The sequence below is a fragment of the Rhynchophorus ferrugineus genome, unplaced genomic scaffold (assembly GCF_030347505.1).
Source record: "Rhynchophorus ferrugineus isolate W39M unplaced genomic scaffold, kcgeb_rfMv2 rfM8, whole genome shotgun sequence".
Classification (NCBI taxonomy): domain Eukaryota; kingdom Metazoa; phylum Arthropoda; class Insecta; order Coleoptera; family Curculionidae; genus Rhynchophorus; species Rhynchophorus ferrugineus.
In genome coordinates, this window is record NW_027472587.1 from 30,029,183 (window position 1) to 30,045,536 (window position 16,354).

A 16,354-nucleotide genomic window follows, 5' to 3' on the forward strand; every position below is an offset into this window, starting at 1 on the left:
TTCGGATATTGCACGAATAGTATTAAGAACGTTTTTATAGCGATGAAGATAACTACCCATTATTTATATTGATGGTCGTTTTCTTATGTTTCAGGGCATATTGAAAGACAAAAGTAAATATCCTACCTTGACGCGGATGTCCTACTGTCAGTGCAGGTTAAAAAAAGTATTCGCCAGTATATTTAAACAATTTAATTGGCGACATATCGCTTTAATTTTAGATAGATCAGATTTATTTTCTTTAACGGTTGGTAAGTAATATTAGTCTAAGACAACAATTTCACCGGACGAGGTGGCCGAGTGGTTAAGGCGTTGGACTGCTAATCCAATGGGCTCTGCCCGCGTGGGTTCGAATCCCATCCTCGTCGGCTTTTTTCTTAATTTTTTAATATTATAAAAATAAATAAATAATATTGCAAACTATTTCATCTAATTATTATCAATTTTTTGAATAATAATGTTCAGAACAGTGGTGGCTTGTGTATATGCGCTGCAATATCCTTATAATATAAAAAATTATATAATAAAAAAGATATTTAATTTTAAAGAGCACCTTTTCATTAAATGGTGCACTATCTCTCTTAAAAATGGTTAATAGAAGACGATCTAAATTTGAGAATAAAGAAGAACGTTGGATAGAGTTAATTTAGAGAGGACACATAAATTGTTTTTTGCAGGAATACAGCGCCCTATTATATTTACCAGGAGACGCCACTGGTTCTGAATGATATTCACTCTGATTTCAATATAATTTGGTTTATTCATTTCGTTAATTCTACTTATATTGTCTTAATTTAAGGAATTAGGTTTCATCACGTATTAATTTTTAGGAAAAAACTTAGAACATGGTTTAAAGACTGAAGGAGTCCTGTCGTTTGTTAGGGAACTGGATGGTAACGAGAATGACTCGATAGGGAATTATTTGAGGGATGCCAGTATGTATGCCAGAGGTGACTAAAAATAAATGCTTGATTCCGTGCTATCCCTACCAAGTAATATATCGTTTTCAGTTGTTATACTGAGTGTCAGAGGGTCTCTGGTTCGTAAATTTATGTTGGCAGCTCATGCTCTCGGAATGACCAAGGGCGACTGGACTTTTTTGGACGTAGAAATTTTTCAGGTAAGCTTTCAAACTTGATGGTTTTGATAGAGGTAGTGCTTGCGTGTATTCTTGAACAGTGAAGTCTATTAGCGAAAATGCGGGACAATGGAAAAAAGTGTTAAAAAGCCTAGTTTATCTGTTAAATTCCACAATTTTAAAATTTCAATAATTCTGCATATTATTCTTCTGTTCTATATGGATGGTCTTTGAGTAATACGCTCAAATTCTGATCTTCAAATGTTTTTTCAGATATTTCGAGAATAGGAAAAAAATTAATAGTAAAGCTGCGAATATATTTTTATTGTTTTTCAAAGGACTCGCCACGATGATCGATACACTTTTGCATACGCTTAAACCAATTCTCAAAGCCTTTATTCCATTCCGAATGAGGTATCTTCAAAACATGATTTTTGAACGCTTCAATAGCTTCTTCGGGCGTTGACCACGCAGTTTATTCTTCACAGATGGGAACGCAAACAAGGCTTCACGGAACAAGGCTGTACGGCGGATGACCCATCAATTCGATGTTTTGAGTGCTCAAATAGTCTCCTGTGGAACTACTGGATGTCTCAGTCTCACAATAGGTGGCATGACGATCTTGCTTAATTATTTCGCACACAGCATCGATGTTTTCTGGCACAACAGCCGATTTTGGACGATCTTCACGAAACTTGTCGGACATCTAACTACGACCACGATTGAATTCACTAAACCAGTGATACAGGGTGGTTTTTGATGGAGCTTCATCGCCAAAAGTCAAATTAAGTTGATTGATGCACTCTTGTTGTGATAATCCATGTCGAAAATCGTAAAAAATCATCGCACAAAAATGTTCACGATTCAGTTGTATTTTTTGCCAAGACTAAACTTTCAACTAAATATAAAATAAACAAATAGCGTCCGTGTGTTGAGTACGTATATCGTCAAAATGTCAAACTTTACGATGGAACTGTCAGATGGACTCACATGATAACAGTGTAGCCAATTCCAGAAATATAAATAATGACCCTCATTGGGACATCTGGAATTGAAGTTATAGAGTCATTCCCTATTAATATAGAATGTAAATTATTTAAAGAACTCTCATGTTCACCCTCTTCACAAGTTCCTAAAGGCCAATGAGATGATTTCTAATGATTCATATGATTTCTAAAACATACTAGCCGATGATGTATATTTCTGAATCCATGAGCTAGATCCAAAAAGAACTATCTTGGTTAAGTAGCCTTTAGTCAATATATTTATTTGGATTACACTTTTTTTTTAATGAAATGAACCCCTCAATGTTGTTATTAAATTGATGACACTTTAACAATTTTGTTCTTACTTGGGCAATAAATTTTAAACCAAAATTCCTCGTGTACTGAATATCGGTTAATCCTCTCTCAATAGATTTGAGCTGCAACTATTGATCCAAGAAGAAAAAGTATATAGCCGTTGGCATAGCTTCTTTGAGAAGGGGATTAATTTCTAAAATTAAAGAAATAAATATTTGATATTCATATATATGAATGAACTTACCCTAACTTGCAAGAACAAAAAATGCCGTAGCGATCATAAATTTCTTTAATACTTAATTCAATCGGTTTGAGATTTTTAACATTATCAACTATTTGTTAATGATAGCCAAATTCTTCTTCGAACGAAAACGATTCTGCATTTCTTTACTATCTGTGCATCCGGGTACACAACACTTCATACATCGATAATTCACTTTACTTTTTGTAGTACCATCTTATATACACTAATGAACTAATAGTTTAATCTCTACACGCACTCTTCCTTATGTCACCCATACTGAAAATGGCGCTCAAAAGAAATAAACAAAAAATGTACCATAATGCATAAAAATAAATGCTCAGAATATATGCAAGTAGCTAATAGAAACATCGTCACAAAAATACATAGTCTCAATTTTAGGGATCTTACTGGGGCGACCATAACTGGAAAGCGGGTGATACCGAAGACTCCAAAGCACGAAAAGCCTATGAAGCATTGCTCAGGGTGTCCCTGTTACAACCAACCAGCGATAAGTTTCAGGATTTCGCTGACAAAGTTAAAGAGCGATCACAACGAGACTACAATTACACCATAAGTGAAGGCGAAGAGGTAATCGAGCGTTTTGAATATGATAGGTAATAAGGAGAACAACTTCCTCAACAGGTAAACTTTGTGATCGGTGCCTTCTATGACGGGGTATACCTGTTAGGGATGGCCCTCAACGAAACGCTGTGGGAAGGCGGTGATATCAGGGATGGATTGGGAATCACCGTAAGAATGTGGGATAGAGATTTCTTAGGTAAGTTCTCAGTAACAACTTTTGTCTGAGTTTAATGATAACGCGATATTTCAGGCATAACTGGGCACGTGAGAATCGATGATAATGGAGACAGAGATGCGGATTATTCGATATTGGATTTGGATCCTATAACCGGCAAGTTTGAGGTCCGTATTATTAAGAATTTTGTTGTTGATTATTCTATAAAATAATTCATTTCAATCTAAATCTTCAATCGTTATTCGTGAATCAGAATCGCGCGGTTTTTAAAGAAAATTTTAAGGGTACAAATTGAAAACCACCGTTGTGATACAGTACATTTTTGCACATTAGCTCCGATGGTTTAAATAAGTCATCAATTAAATAACTAATCAGCCTACACAAAACATGGCGAAACATCACTGATGAAGAAGGATAGAGGGTGAATCCTAAAGATAACTGACAGAAACAGACGATTATTAAACATAATTGTGGCGAGACAACATCAACTTACCGTGGCAAAAGTGTTACAAAGCTCCACAAAGTTATCATTCATGGAAGGGCTACTATTAAGAAATTCCTTTGTAACGAAAACCAACGTTAAGCTGCGAAAGAAGTGGTGATTGGAACACTTAATGATTGGAAGAGTGTATTCAAATATAGAGGGAGCCGAAAAGATGCCTACGATCTGGACTGTCGGCTTCCTGTTGTTAAGCATAGGTGAGATTCTTTTATGAGTTGGGCGGCAATATCGTTGTATTCAGCTAGCCCTTTCATTCACATCACCGGCCGGATAACTGCAAATGAATATGTCGACATCCTTAATGATAAATTTCTTGAAATGTCCAACATATTGCTGCTAAACACTGCCATAAAATGATTCAGTCGGTGTTTGGAAGGTATCCGAATCATCAAACAACTTCCCTTGCTAGCATATTCACCAGACCTCAATATAATTGAACTATTGGAATTTTTATAAAAGCAACTGAGGAATAGATTTATATCTCCAACATCATTGCAGCAATTGCCAAATATTTTGGTACAAGAAAGGTATAACATTGCGTTGGAAGGTACTCAGATAGCATTCCGCGCAGAAAGGTAGCAATTTTAAAAGCAAATTGTGCCTCAATTATTCGCATTATTTTAGTGTTCATATTATTTCGTCCATCTTGTACATCCAAGTAAGTAACCATGACTAGCTTTGGGCATAACAAGCGCCATTTGCGGAAACTGTAATTTATTGTCTGTAGTTGCAGCTGAAGCGCATGGAATGGTGACGAGAATATTGGTGAGAGAAAATGCCGAGAGTGGTTTAGAAGTTTCCAATCAGGTGGTTAATAACGGAATGTAAAGAGGAACAAAATTCAAGGATTTATTGAACAAAAACTGTCGCTAAACTCAATAAAAACTTGTCCACTCTTTACATATTTTATCAAGAAGAATTTTTATATCGACTTAAAGCATTGACAGTGGTTCAAAAAGAAGGAATTGGCTACCATATCAATTAAACCTTAGAGACATTGAACGGTGTTTTTTTTCACATATCAGTAAATTCTCCAACTACCGTTACTCAAGGCAAAAAGTGGATTCCTGTTGTGTATATGGTGCGTCCAACTTGACGTGGTTCACTACAAAATGAAACCGGAAACCGGATGATTAAAAAACACACTACCGAAATAACGGTTGCTTTATGAAGAAAGTATTATTAACAGATGAGTAGAAAAGTCCCTGACGTAACTGGGAAAAGACGTTTTTTTGTTCAAAATTGGCTTTATTCATCAACGTAATCAAGAATCATTTCAACGCCGCTCTAACAAAATGTTTTTCTTTGCCATATGCGGTCATTTCTTCGCAATTTTGGCCTTCAAACGCTCCAATAACACCACATAATATTCACTATTGGTAATATTTCCCTTCTCAAGATAGTCAATCAATATTACACCACGCACATCCCAAAATACCGAGGCCATAATCTTTCCAGTCAATTGCTGTGCATTCGGACGCTTTGGACCAGGTTCACCAGTTGCTGTCTACTCAGGTGACTATCGTCCTAAGTGAAGTCCTATTGATTCCTAAGTGAAGTGATGCAAAACATCTCGATATCGATCGCACAGAAAACATATCGATGCAAAAATTCCTGTTTGTTACGTTTGAACATAGCCAAAAACTGCTCAGAATCATCAATACGTTTTTGTTTTTGGTCAACAGAGAGCAAACGCGACAACCACTTTGAACACAGCTTCCTCATAGTCAAATACCCATGCAATACATTACCAACGTGTTCTTTTAATATCTTTACGATGTTAGCTAACTTACGCAACTTCACTTTTCGATGATTCAAAACGATTTTGTGGATTGTTTTGATGTTTTCTGATGTTACCGCCTCATGTTTAAGGTCAGAAAAACAACGTTTTATTGTTGTTTGTGATGCAGCGTTCAAGTGTTCAAGCCACGACTTCTCCCGAATGGTATTTTTTCCCATCAAGAAGCACTGTAACATTAAAACACGAAATTGTTTTGAAATTAACAAAAGTATCGTAACTTTTAGTACAATAACTCGCAAACTCATGAGTAGAACATCATGAAATTTTAACAGCTTTCTTTTGAAGGTTAGTACTAACTGAAAAAGTGGTGAATGTAATAAAACTAGTGCAATCTATGCTGCCTCACCTGCCATGTTTTCTATATATTTCGGTCAACTGTACATGATCTATCTAAACAGCAATGTCCTTTTTTCCAAAAATTGCTTCTATTCTTAAACTGCGTCCAAGGGAGACGGATTTTGTTATGTATAATAAAGTTTGAAAATTTGACAGACAAAGGCGATTTTTATTTTGTACCCTTAATAAATAATTTTTCATATTAGTAAGATAGTGACCATATACAGGTAGTGGGTCACTACAATGGCTTGGACAAACATTACACTCCCGTTCCTGGGAAGAGGATTCATTGGCCCGGAGGACAAGAAGGTCCACCGGCAGATGTACCGCGATGCGGATTCTTGGACGACAATCCAGAGTGTCGCGATAAAGGTAATAACGATGAGTGTTGCACCAACTAATAAATAAATGTAGGTCTTCAATCAGCGTATTCTCATTTATTCTATGCTGCTAATAGAAGCGTATATGGTGATAATATACGGTTTGTTTGCATTTGGAGTGTTCCTTGCTTTTAGCTCCACATTAATTTGTGTAACGTATAAGTAAGTATCATGCATTTACTTATGTTTTGTCAATATATGTATGTGTGTATCTAGTCCCCAAATCAACAATGTTGGGTTTCGTCTGTGGGCGTACAGTAAGTAGTGAAATTATTAATTTTAATCGATTGGTGACTAGATATCTCTCTCTGGGAATGTGTTGCAGTAACAACGTTTGTACCTCTATATTTTCTTGGAGACGTATCCAAAATTTTACCCATCCAGAAAAGTTGAAAATTTGTATAACATAATTAAAAATAATTTGTAAAATATTAATAATTCGTATACAAAACATAGCAAAAGTATTATTTGCATGAGGAATTACTTACCTTTTGATTTAGACCCAAAAGTTAATTAAAGGTAATGAAATTATAACATCTAGATCTGGATAAAATAATACTGCAAAGGGCAAAGCGTTTCAAATGGTACATGACGTGTTTTGTACAGACGTTAATTGAGTAATTGAGAAATACTACGCGTATACGTATGTATTGCCGCTTCACAAAAACAATAATAATGATACCAGTACCAAATTAAAATAAAATAACTCTGAGCCTGACACATAGGTGGCGCTATTAGAATAAAATTAGAAAAGTGATCATAATCCACGCCAGCAACTATTAATGTTTTTATACTTGTTCATTATATGTTTCTCCTTAGATATGCTATATAGTCTATTAAAAGTTTTTTTGTACATACGTCATCAAGATGTTTAATGCATTACCTGTCGCAATTTGTAAAATCGTTTTAGAAGCAGACAATATTTTCCTTGTCATTTCATTCTAGTTAAAAAAAGACATAATGTTATCTGATTAGTTCGAATAACGAATGGACCTGTCAAAGTCGTCCGATTATCAGATGTATACAAAATTCTTAAAAGCAATAGTGATGAGAGATTATAACTATAACCTATAAACTGTTGTGGCTGTATAATTAACTGTAGTCCTTAGATATACTATAATATTGACATAAATCATATTTGATAACTTTTTTGTTCAGTTATTTTATTTAGATTAGAATTTTGTTGTACCTCAAACCCAAACTGAAGCCAAGTTCAGAGAAAGCCAAGTTTAATCAGTTAACCAAATCTTTCAAAATCCAACTTAATTTCCAAATCTCAGTTAACCAGTCTTGTTCAAATTATTTATCAGGCACATGAAAATATCTGCTGATTTGAACAACATGTCTTGGAGAATTCGACCGGAAGAAGTAATCCTGGAACCCGGCAAACCCTTTGGATCGAAACTGACTGTACAGAAACTCTCCGAGGTAACTCAATGTTCTGATTAACTGACTTTCACGATACCAAATCATTTTCGACTGTTTTAGACTTACGGCATACCCAGCTGCCGAGGATCCATAACCTCGAACTCATCACTACCCTCCGCGAAAATATACACCACCGTCGGTATATATAAAGGTAGTCGGGTGGCGATCAAACGTATCACCAAAAAGAAAATCGACATAAACAAGAAACTACTATGGGAAATAAAGCAGGTGGAATATTCATTATTTTCGTTTGCTACAATTTATCTAACTCATACTTAAAACGCTTTAAGGTTCGTGATGTTACCCACGAAAATACCGTTAGATTTTTGGGTGCTTGTATTGAATATCCAACTATACTGATCCTGACCGAATATTGTTCAAGGGGGAGTCTCAGAGACGTGCTCGAAAACGAAGATATTCATCTGGATTGGAACTTTAGAATGTCTCTTATATACGATATAGTAAAGGTAATAACTATCAAACATTTTAAAATAGTTAAAATTAATGTTGTGATTATAAATATATTATAAGGTAATCTAACCGCTAAATTAATTGATTTTGACATTTCCCTATATAAAATCATAGTTAAGTTAATAAGTTATTCAGTGTACTCAAAATTTTCTAAATTGGTTTTGGTTTCAACGATTCAACGAACTGATAATTTTAATGTTATTGACGAAGAACGACCTGGAGGATCAAAAAAGCTTGAAGACAAAGTTCCGCAAGACTTACTGGAAGAAAACCCACCTCAAACTTTTAAAGAACTTTTAGACAGCTTCGCATTTGATCAATCAACTTTTTTTCAGACCTCTAATACTCTTGTAAGAGCTGTGAGGCTACCCAACTAAAATGGGAAGTTCTGTCGCATACAGCATACTTACATTAGCCGTGACTTTTCAGCCTATGTTTTAGAAATTAATGTATGCAGGAATATTGTTGTGTTTATAATTAATAAAAATCTGACAGACTGATTCTTTCTGAATAATCCACAAAGGTTTTTTAAAAGCGTTCGGGTATAATGGTGTACCGATGGCCGATCAATTTATTTGCCATATGGTCGTCATATGCATAGAGTAATAGAGATGCAACTCAGTAGAGGACTCTGGCGCAAAGTTTTGCTTTGCCCAACATCCAGAGGGAGCCATAAAGCATAGCTTTTTCTATGATGAATACTATTATTTTATATTTTGAGGTTATATAACAAGTCTAACTTCAAAATTAAAAATGCTCAGTTTCTATGTGACGAATTTAATTTAATGTAATAGACAAGTTAAATTTCAATTACTAAAACTCCATATGACATGCAACATTAAAATAACAAAACTTCATATAACGCATTTCTATTCACAAAGGACTTTTGTTGTTACAGGGAATGGGTTATTTACACAGCTGTGACATCTCATTTCACGGAAAACTAAGATCTTGCAACTGCCTTATAGACGGTAGATTTGTCTTAAAGATATCAGATTTTGGATTAACCTCGTTAAGTACACCGATTGAGGTGGTTAAAGATGCCAAATATTACAACAGTAAGTCGACTGATTCTCTACAATAACCAAAAATGTATATAAAAAGGTCAAATCTAAGATTGCTATTGCCTTAGAATTGTTATGGATAGCCCCGGAACTATTGCCTCTAACCCTGGTCCCAGGAAATCCTGCAACGCAGAAAGGTGATGTCTACAGCTTTGCCATTATCTTGGAAGAGATTATAGTCCGAGGAGGACCGTACGAGGCAGCTAGAAGATATCTTGAAGTTGAAGGTGGTTTAAAATACTTGTTAAACATTCTTTCATTTCAATTGGTTTTGTTTTTGTTGTATGCGTTATTTTTAGCATTGGGAACTATCGATTTTAGATGACTATTAATTGTTTAGTAATTGACTACTTTTTACTATCGACTGTTTCAGTCGTTTACTTTTAGTTACTATTTTCAAACCTAGTAGTTTCATTTTCAATAGTCGACTGATTTTTAACGTTCTGGCGTTACCGTCCTAGCCGCGACCTTGAATATAATGTGCCGAATTTATACTTGCATACAATTTATCTGTGACATATGATTTTATGTTTTGCTTGTAGTATAATTGTAAATAATAATATGTGGTACATTAAGATTATTTATTAATGTAATAAGGTAAAAAGAACATTTTTATTGATAAATAGTAAACTATTTTTGACTGCACTTATGTTAACTTGATTGACTTTTTCTCTCGATGTTTATTCAAACCTTTTGAATGTTAAAACTTCTTTCATTCAAGTTTCAACGAATAATAATATTCGGAATATAAAAGAAAATAGTTTAATTAACGATAAAAAAGTTATAATTGTATTTAAAAGGATGCTATGGTTAAATAGTTTGTAACGATTGTTTGAGAAAATAAGATATAAATATTTAGTGGTCATTCTTCTTTAGAATCAAGTCAACTATCATTGAAAATGAAACTGTTATTTTGAAGAGCAATGACCTATAGCCTTTTTTTCTCAAAAAAAGTTCGAAAAGAAATATGTACATCTCCGTTTCACTTATGGCACAGTAGAAAAAAAAATAGTAAGCGCATGTTGAAATAAAATAGAAATAAACCAATTACTTTCAATGTATTATCTGATTGGTACGTTCCTAATATTAAAATACGGCTAAATATATTTGGAATCATTATTCTATTCCTTTTTCACACTGTACACTTGCTAATTTAAAATGTACTATACAGTATAGAGAATCATAAATTATCTCCGACCTTTCCTATCTCAAAATTACTACGAGATGGAATCGCACATCTCCGGCTATTACCGCTGAATAGAAAAATAGTAGAAGTGTATATATAGTAATTACTATTTTTAGTCGCTAGTTTTTTTTATTATTGACTAGTTTGACTAGTTGACTGTTTAACAGTCGATAGTTCCCAACGCTAATTATTTTATTTATAAAATATATCTCTTGTTGCCCTACTAAAGTACTAGTATATTACAAACGTTCATCAAGTCTTCGGTAGTATAGTGGTAAGTATCCCCGCCTGTCACGCGGGAGACCCGGGTTCGATTCCCGGCCGGAGAGAACTTTTTCCTTTTTAATTTATTATAATTTAAAGAATTAATGTTTTATTTCCATTTATATTTATAGAAATTATTGCTAGAGTTGCTAGCAGAGAAAATCCACCGTTCCGTCCCGCTGTGAGCCAACGCGATTGTCCTGAAGAATTGCTCGAACTGATGGAACGCTGTTGGACCGATAATCCCGAGGATCGGCCAACTTTCGAATCAATACGGGTGAATTTAAAGAGCATCATGAGGTATCGGTAACTAATATCAAAATGTATAATTGAAATAATCAACCTCCTCTTCAGAGGTTACTGCGAAAATCTCATGGACGATCTGTTACGAAGAATGGAGCAGTATGCCAATAATTTGGAGGTGCTGGTAAGTGAGAAAACAGAGGAACTCAGCCAGGAAAAGCGTAGATCTGAAGAACTGCTCTATCAGGTAAAATTTCTTGTTGGTTAAAAGTGTGATTTAAAACAAAGCCGATCTTATTTTATTGGTTCAATTTTAATAATTAAAGTCGTATAGAAAATAAATTATTGCGATTAAAAACCCCGAAGTTGCTAATAAGACATGAAGGATATTGTTAAAAGAATGAAATGATACAATGCATGTTACAAAAGTCTCATCAATTTTATGATTCATAAAATGTATTCACTATCGTTTTAAAGGTTCTACCCAGGCCAGTAGCTCAACAGTTAATGATGGGGGAGATGGTTCAGCCTGAACAGTTTGAAAGTGTTACGATCTACTTCAGTGATATCGTTGGTTTCACGGCTCTATGTGCTAATAGCACTCCAATGCAGGTGATGATCAAATGAAGAATATTTGTTACCGAATTAAAATTATGAGTGTTTATATAATATGTCTTCAATGCTCATACAATGCTAATAACTCTCAAGATAAAATATAACTGCTATGTTTTTAAATTCTTCAATTTATTTCTGTGAAGGTCATTTAAGGTAACTAGTAATCGCCTTGTGATCGAAATTCGACCACAATGTATTAAATTAATCATCTTTCTCTCATAATAGAGTAAAATTACTAATTTAAAACATTTAAATATATGCAAATTATATCAGGAGCTGACATGTACTAATGTTTTTTGAATTGCATTTAATTTCCTAATCTAATGTCCATTAACATTCAATAATCAACAAATTACTAACAAGTGTAAATTACTACGCCACTGAACATTATAACAAAGTATTATAAGTAAAATTATTTTCAGAACTATAACAACTTCAGAGCATCAATTATAAGTATATATACATGATCTTTCTTTACGTTTATGTTATAAACATAAGTATGGAATAATAAATGAAGTAATATATGTTTGTATATTAAAATAGGGAATATGTTAATAAAACAATTTAGAAATTGATTTTTGCACATGTTGACGTATTTAATACATGTAATATTCGGTTAGTTCTTTATGAAGAAATGCATTTACCTATACCTTCCTATAAAGCCGGCACATCAGTTTGTTTTTGTTTTGCCATAGCTCTTTAGTAATTCCAACAATAAGGGAATAACTGAAAGTATCACAAAACACTGCTTAAAATTAAATAACTTCGTTTGGTAATGTTTTAATCACGGACTTTTCGTTTTAATATCGTTTAAATGGTAAAAAATAAACATTCACTTTAATTTTAAGGAACATTTGCCTTTAGTTTAATTCATAAACCTTAAAGATCCCTTATCCCTAGTGAGATACTATCCTATTACATCATTGTCGGCGAGCTAAACTCTTAACCTGTTCAGCTACACGCGAGTTCATTTGGATATTTTGTGTCACCGATATCACGGCTATTGCTAGATGTTTGATTTAGGCGTAGAATATATTTATTTCTAGCCCATACTACACACAAATATTAGGCTTAAAAATTCTTCCTCAATATGAGTTTTAACCGTGCCAAACATCACGCCTGCATGTGCCCTGTTTCCGTCAAAAAGAATATTTCCAGGAATCTGGATAGTTTGAACTTTATTCAGTAGAATACGATAGTTCCTCCAATAGGCTCGCACGTGAAATCGTATGGAATGCTTCTTCAACCATATTGACTACTACTTTATGTATTTGTTGCAGTTAATAAAACAATATCTATATTATTTGAATAAGCTGCTTTTAAGTTGAATTTTACTTTTGGATAAGCGTTTATAACATATATTAAATTACGCAGCATAAATAAAAGTTATTCCCTCCATACTGTATTTTATAATATTATTTTATAAAATAAATTATCACCCTGACCCTTAGTGTGAAAATAAATTCAATTTATTCCCATTTTATATCATAAATACAAAATGTTAGTTGATTATCGTCGTCTAGACACGGACAATCTAGATATCATTGTATTTGTTTTTAAATTTTCTTCAATTACATATAGATTCATGATTTTACAGGTAGTTGACTTCTTGAACGATCTCTACAGCACATTCGATCGCATTATCGGTTTCTATGATGTATATAAGGTAATACATCATGTACCATATTGATTCTTATTTCAGCGTTAATGTGGTTGAAGGTGGAGACCATCGGGGATGCATATATGGTGGTGTCTGGTCTACCTGAACGAAATGGTAACAACCACGCCAGAGAGATAGGTCTAATGGCCCTAGCCATATTAGACGCAGTGCGTAACTTCACCATAGCCCATCAGCCAGATAGGGTCTTACAACTTCGAGCAGGTAAAGCCTCAATAATATCCAATCAGTCTGTCCAACGTTGTGTTTCAGGTGTTCATTCAGGACCTGTTTGTGCCGGTGTTGTCGGCCAGAAGATGCCCCACTACTGCTTGTTCGGTGACACGGTTAACACCGCCAGTAGAATGGAGAGTACCGGACAGCGTAAATACCAACCCTAATCTTATTATGCCCTAGATCACAATATTTCACTGTTTCTAGCTTTGAAAATCCACGTCAGCGAGGCCACCAAATCTCTTCTTGATACGTTCGGCACCTTTAACATGGAACTACGGGGAGAAGTGGAGCTAAAAGGAAAAGGTTTCGTGACGACCTATTGGCTGCTAGGGTGCTCGGAGACGGATCCTAGGCCACCTAGTCCTAAACTGGTCGGCGCGATTGACTTGGACAACACTAATCCATATCCATTAGTTTTTATGGGTTAACACCTTAATGTTGCTTAGTTAGTTGAAAAGTATTTTTCTAACAATGAGAATGCTATGTTAGTAAATCATATTAAATATTTGATGTTGATGATTGTGCAACATATAATACAGTATTATTAGTTATTAGAAATTAATGTATCCAACATATCTGCTTCTTATAAGCACTTATAGTTTCTACGCTCGTTTTTGACCACCTGGTCATGTCAGAATTAAGATAGTTAATCAGATCTGAAGAAAATTATTTAAAATCATATTACGCTATATCTGTTATTAATCAAATAATCATGAGGGGAAAAAGAGCTCACTTAAAATAAATGTATTTTATTTAAATAAATGGTTTACACAAAGCTATTGTATGATCTATACCACAGTAAACTTTTTTTACATGGCCTGCTAGACAAACCTGAAAAGAAATGTTTCTGAGAACACAGCTTAACCTATAATGTTCAAAAGTACCTTTAGTGGGAAACTTTGGTCTTTTTCGTCACCCAGACCTAAGCAGCCACTTTTATTTCTTCCCCAAATATACAGATCTCCGTAATTTGTAACAGCAGCAGCATGGTACAGACCACAAAACACCTGAACCACTTTGCTCTCTGGCTGAAAATCATTCTTACCTGTTAAAGTTTCAGGTATTTTTAATGGTTTCTTTGATAATTGTACTGGTCCTACACCTAAGAGGCCATAACCCCATGTAAAAACTTCACCATTCTCTGGAAACATTTTAATAACAACATTGTAATACCATGACATATTTGACTACCATTAGCAGCAAGACAAAAAGATCCAGCGCTTGCAACACTTTTGAATTTGCCATGACCTTGAAGCATTTTTATATGAGTTGGATGACACAACTGCTGTTCATCATCAGGAAGTGACATTTGTCCATATTCAGTGTTACCCCAACCAAAAACATCTCCTTTTTCTAATAGAAAACAAGAAAACAATTGAAAGTATATATATATATATATATATATATATATATATATATATATATATATATATATATATATATATATATATATATATATATATATATATATATAGTATATAAAATTCAAAGTATATATACAGTTCTTAATTACCACTTAATGCCATAACAAAGTCAGATCTGCAAGAAATTTTCACAATTTTCTCATTTGCTATGTCCCCATTAATTTTACTTAAACAGTCTGAGTTTTTAAAATGCCCAAGGCCAGTTTGTCCATCTGCTCCCCATCCACATGAATAAACTGATCCATCAGCAGTTATAAATAAACTAAATAAATTCTCAGTAATATCAAATATTAATAGAAAATATTACAAACCTGTGATCTTGCCCACACTCAATATCAATTATTTCTTTATTATTTATATTTTGGATATGATGTATAGTGTTGCTTCTAATGTAATCCTCATTTTCTATAATTTTTCTCCCACACTGACCATAACTATTGTTACCCATAGTAAACACACCTTCATCAGTTAATACTACACTATGTGCTCTTCCAGCAGCAATTTTTTTAATTTGTGTTTTTGTAGGATCTTTGATTGGAAGAGAAATTGGTTGTGGATAAAATACTACTTCCAGTGGAAAACCTTTTCGAATTTCATGATACCCAATCTGTGAATCTGTATTTAATCCTGTTCCATATAATTTTACATTTGTGTCACTATTTACTGCAAATAATGAAAAACCAAATCCTGCTGCAGCATTTGTCACCTATAACATTTTGTTTCTAATTATAGCTTTAAAATATTTTGTTTTAAAATTGTATTGCAATTTCATCTTAAATTCACCTCAAATTTTTCTCCAAAACTTAATCGCTTGGGGCATTTTAAGACCATGACATCTTTATCAATTAAACCTTTGAAACCCAAAGCACCAGTTTGTGCATTTCCCCAAGCAAAAACACGCCTATAATTTTGCTTACTGGTAGCATACTGAAACACTATGAGCATATTATATTATATCTCGGTAATAATTATTTAATTTACCCGGCAATTCATTTACATGATCCGGGTTAATTGGATATTTCCGCTTGACACCTCTAGAAAATTGTACTCCTGCAAAGGATAAGTATTTTTTTGAAAACATTTGTTTGAAGTGTCTCATTTTTATGTTAAATATTGATTATTTGACTGTAATGAATAAGTTGTTATTTTTAATAACAAAGCCTATAGTTACTTGTGGTTATAATCGTTTCTTCTTCTAATTTAGATGAATAGAAATAGCCTATATAATAATTTTAAATTCTTATTATCATAGTATTTAGCCTTTATATATTTCATTTATATAATAGTGACGAATTCTTGACAATATATAGATATAGCTTAATCAATTGTATTTTATAATAGATAGTGTTACTGTCTAAAATTTAAA

General features: G+C 33.7%; 2 protein-coding genes and 2 non-coding genes across 5 annotated transcripts; 3 read left to right on the plus strand and 1 right to left on the minus strand.

Annotated features, from left to right (window-relative positions):
- Positions 1–286: 286 nt before the first annotated feature.
- Positions 287–368, plus strand: TRNAS-GCU (transfer RNA serine (anticodon GCU)). Its single transcript has one exon. It is a non-coding gene; the product is annotated as a tRNA-Ser (tRNA).
- A 488-nt stretch (positions 369–856) lies between these two features.
- Positions 857–14,132, plus strand: LOC143200674 (atrial natriuretic peptide receptor 1). The gene is made up of 19 exons (XM_076411233.1): positions 857–950; positions 1,011–1,120; positions 3,023–3,211; positions 3,266–3,401; positions 3,456–3,547; positions 6,247–6,391; positions 6,477–6,561; positions 7,710–7,827; positions 7,888–8,055; positions 8,118–8,294; positions 9,197–9,356; positions 9,431–9,589; positions 10,944–11,112; positions 11,167–11,302; positions 11,533–11,667; positions 13,268–13,336; positions 13,390–13,552; positions 13,601–13,711; positions 13,769–14,132. Exons 1-19 carry the CDS (start codon positions 938–940, stop codon positions 13,990–13,992), a joined length of 2,559 nt encoding a protein of 852 aa, XP_076267348.1. The 5' UTR covers positions 857–937; the 3' UTR covers positions 13,993–14,132.
- TRNAD-GUC (transfer RNA aspartic acid (anticodon GUC)) lies at positions 10,806–10,877 on the plus strand. Its single transcript has one exon. It is a non-coding gene; the product is annotated as a tRNA-Asp (tRNA).
- A 165-nt stretch (positions 14,133–14,297) lies between the features above and the next one.
- Positions 14,298–16,171, minus strand: LOC143200686 (RCC1-like G exchanging factor-like protein). Of its 2 annotated transcripts, none has more exons than XM_076411272.1 (7): positions 15,970–16,171; positions 15,772–15,923; positions 15,300–15,694; positions 15,078–15,250; positions 14,756–14,917; positions 14,449–14,705; positions 14,298–14,395 (listed from the first exon to the last, which is right to left on the minus strand). In XM_076411272.1, exons 1-7 carry the CDS (start codon positions 16,085–16,087, stop codon positions 14,318–14,320), a joined length of 1,335 nt encoding a protein of 444 aa, XP_076267387.1. In that variant the 5' UTR covers positions 16,088–16,171; the 3' UTR covers positions 14,298–14,317. The 2 variants fall into 2 exon arrangements, with proteins under 2 accessions (XP_076267387.1, XP_076267388.1); XM_076411273.1 differs by having other exon boundaries at positions 15,772–15,915; positions 15,970–16,118.
- Positions 16,172–16,354: the final 183 nt, after the last annotated feature.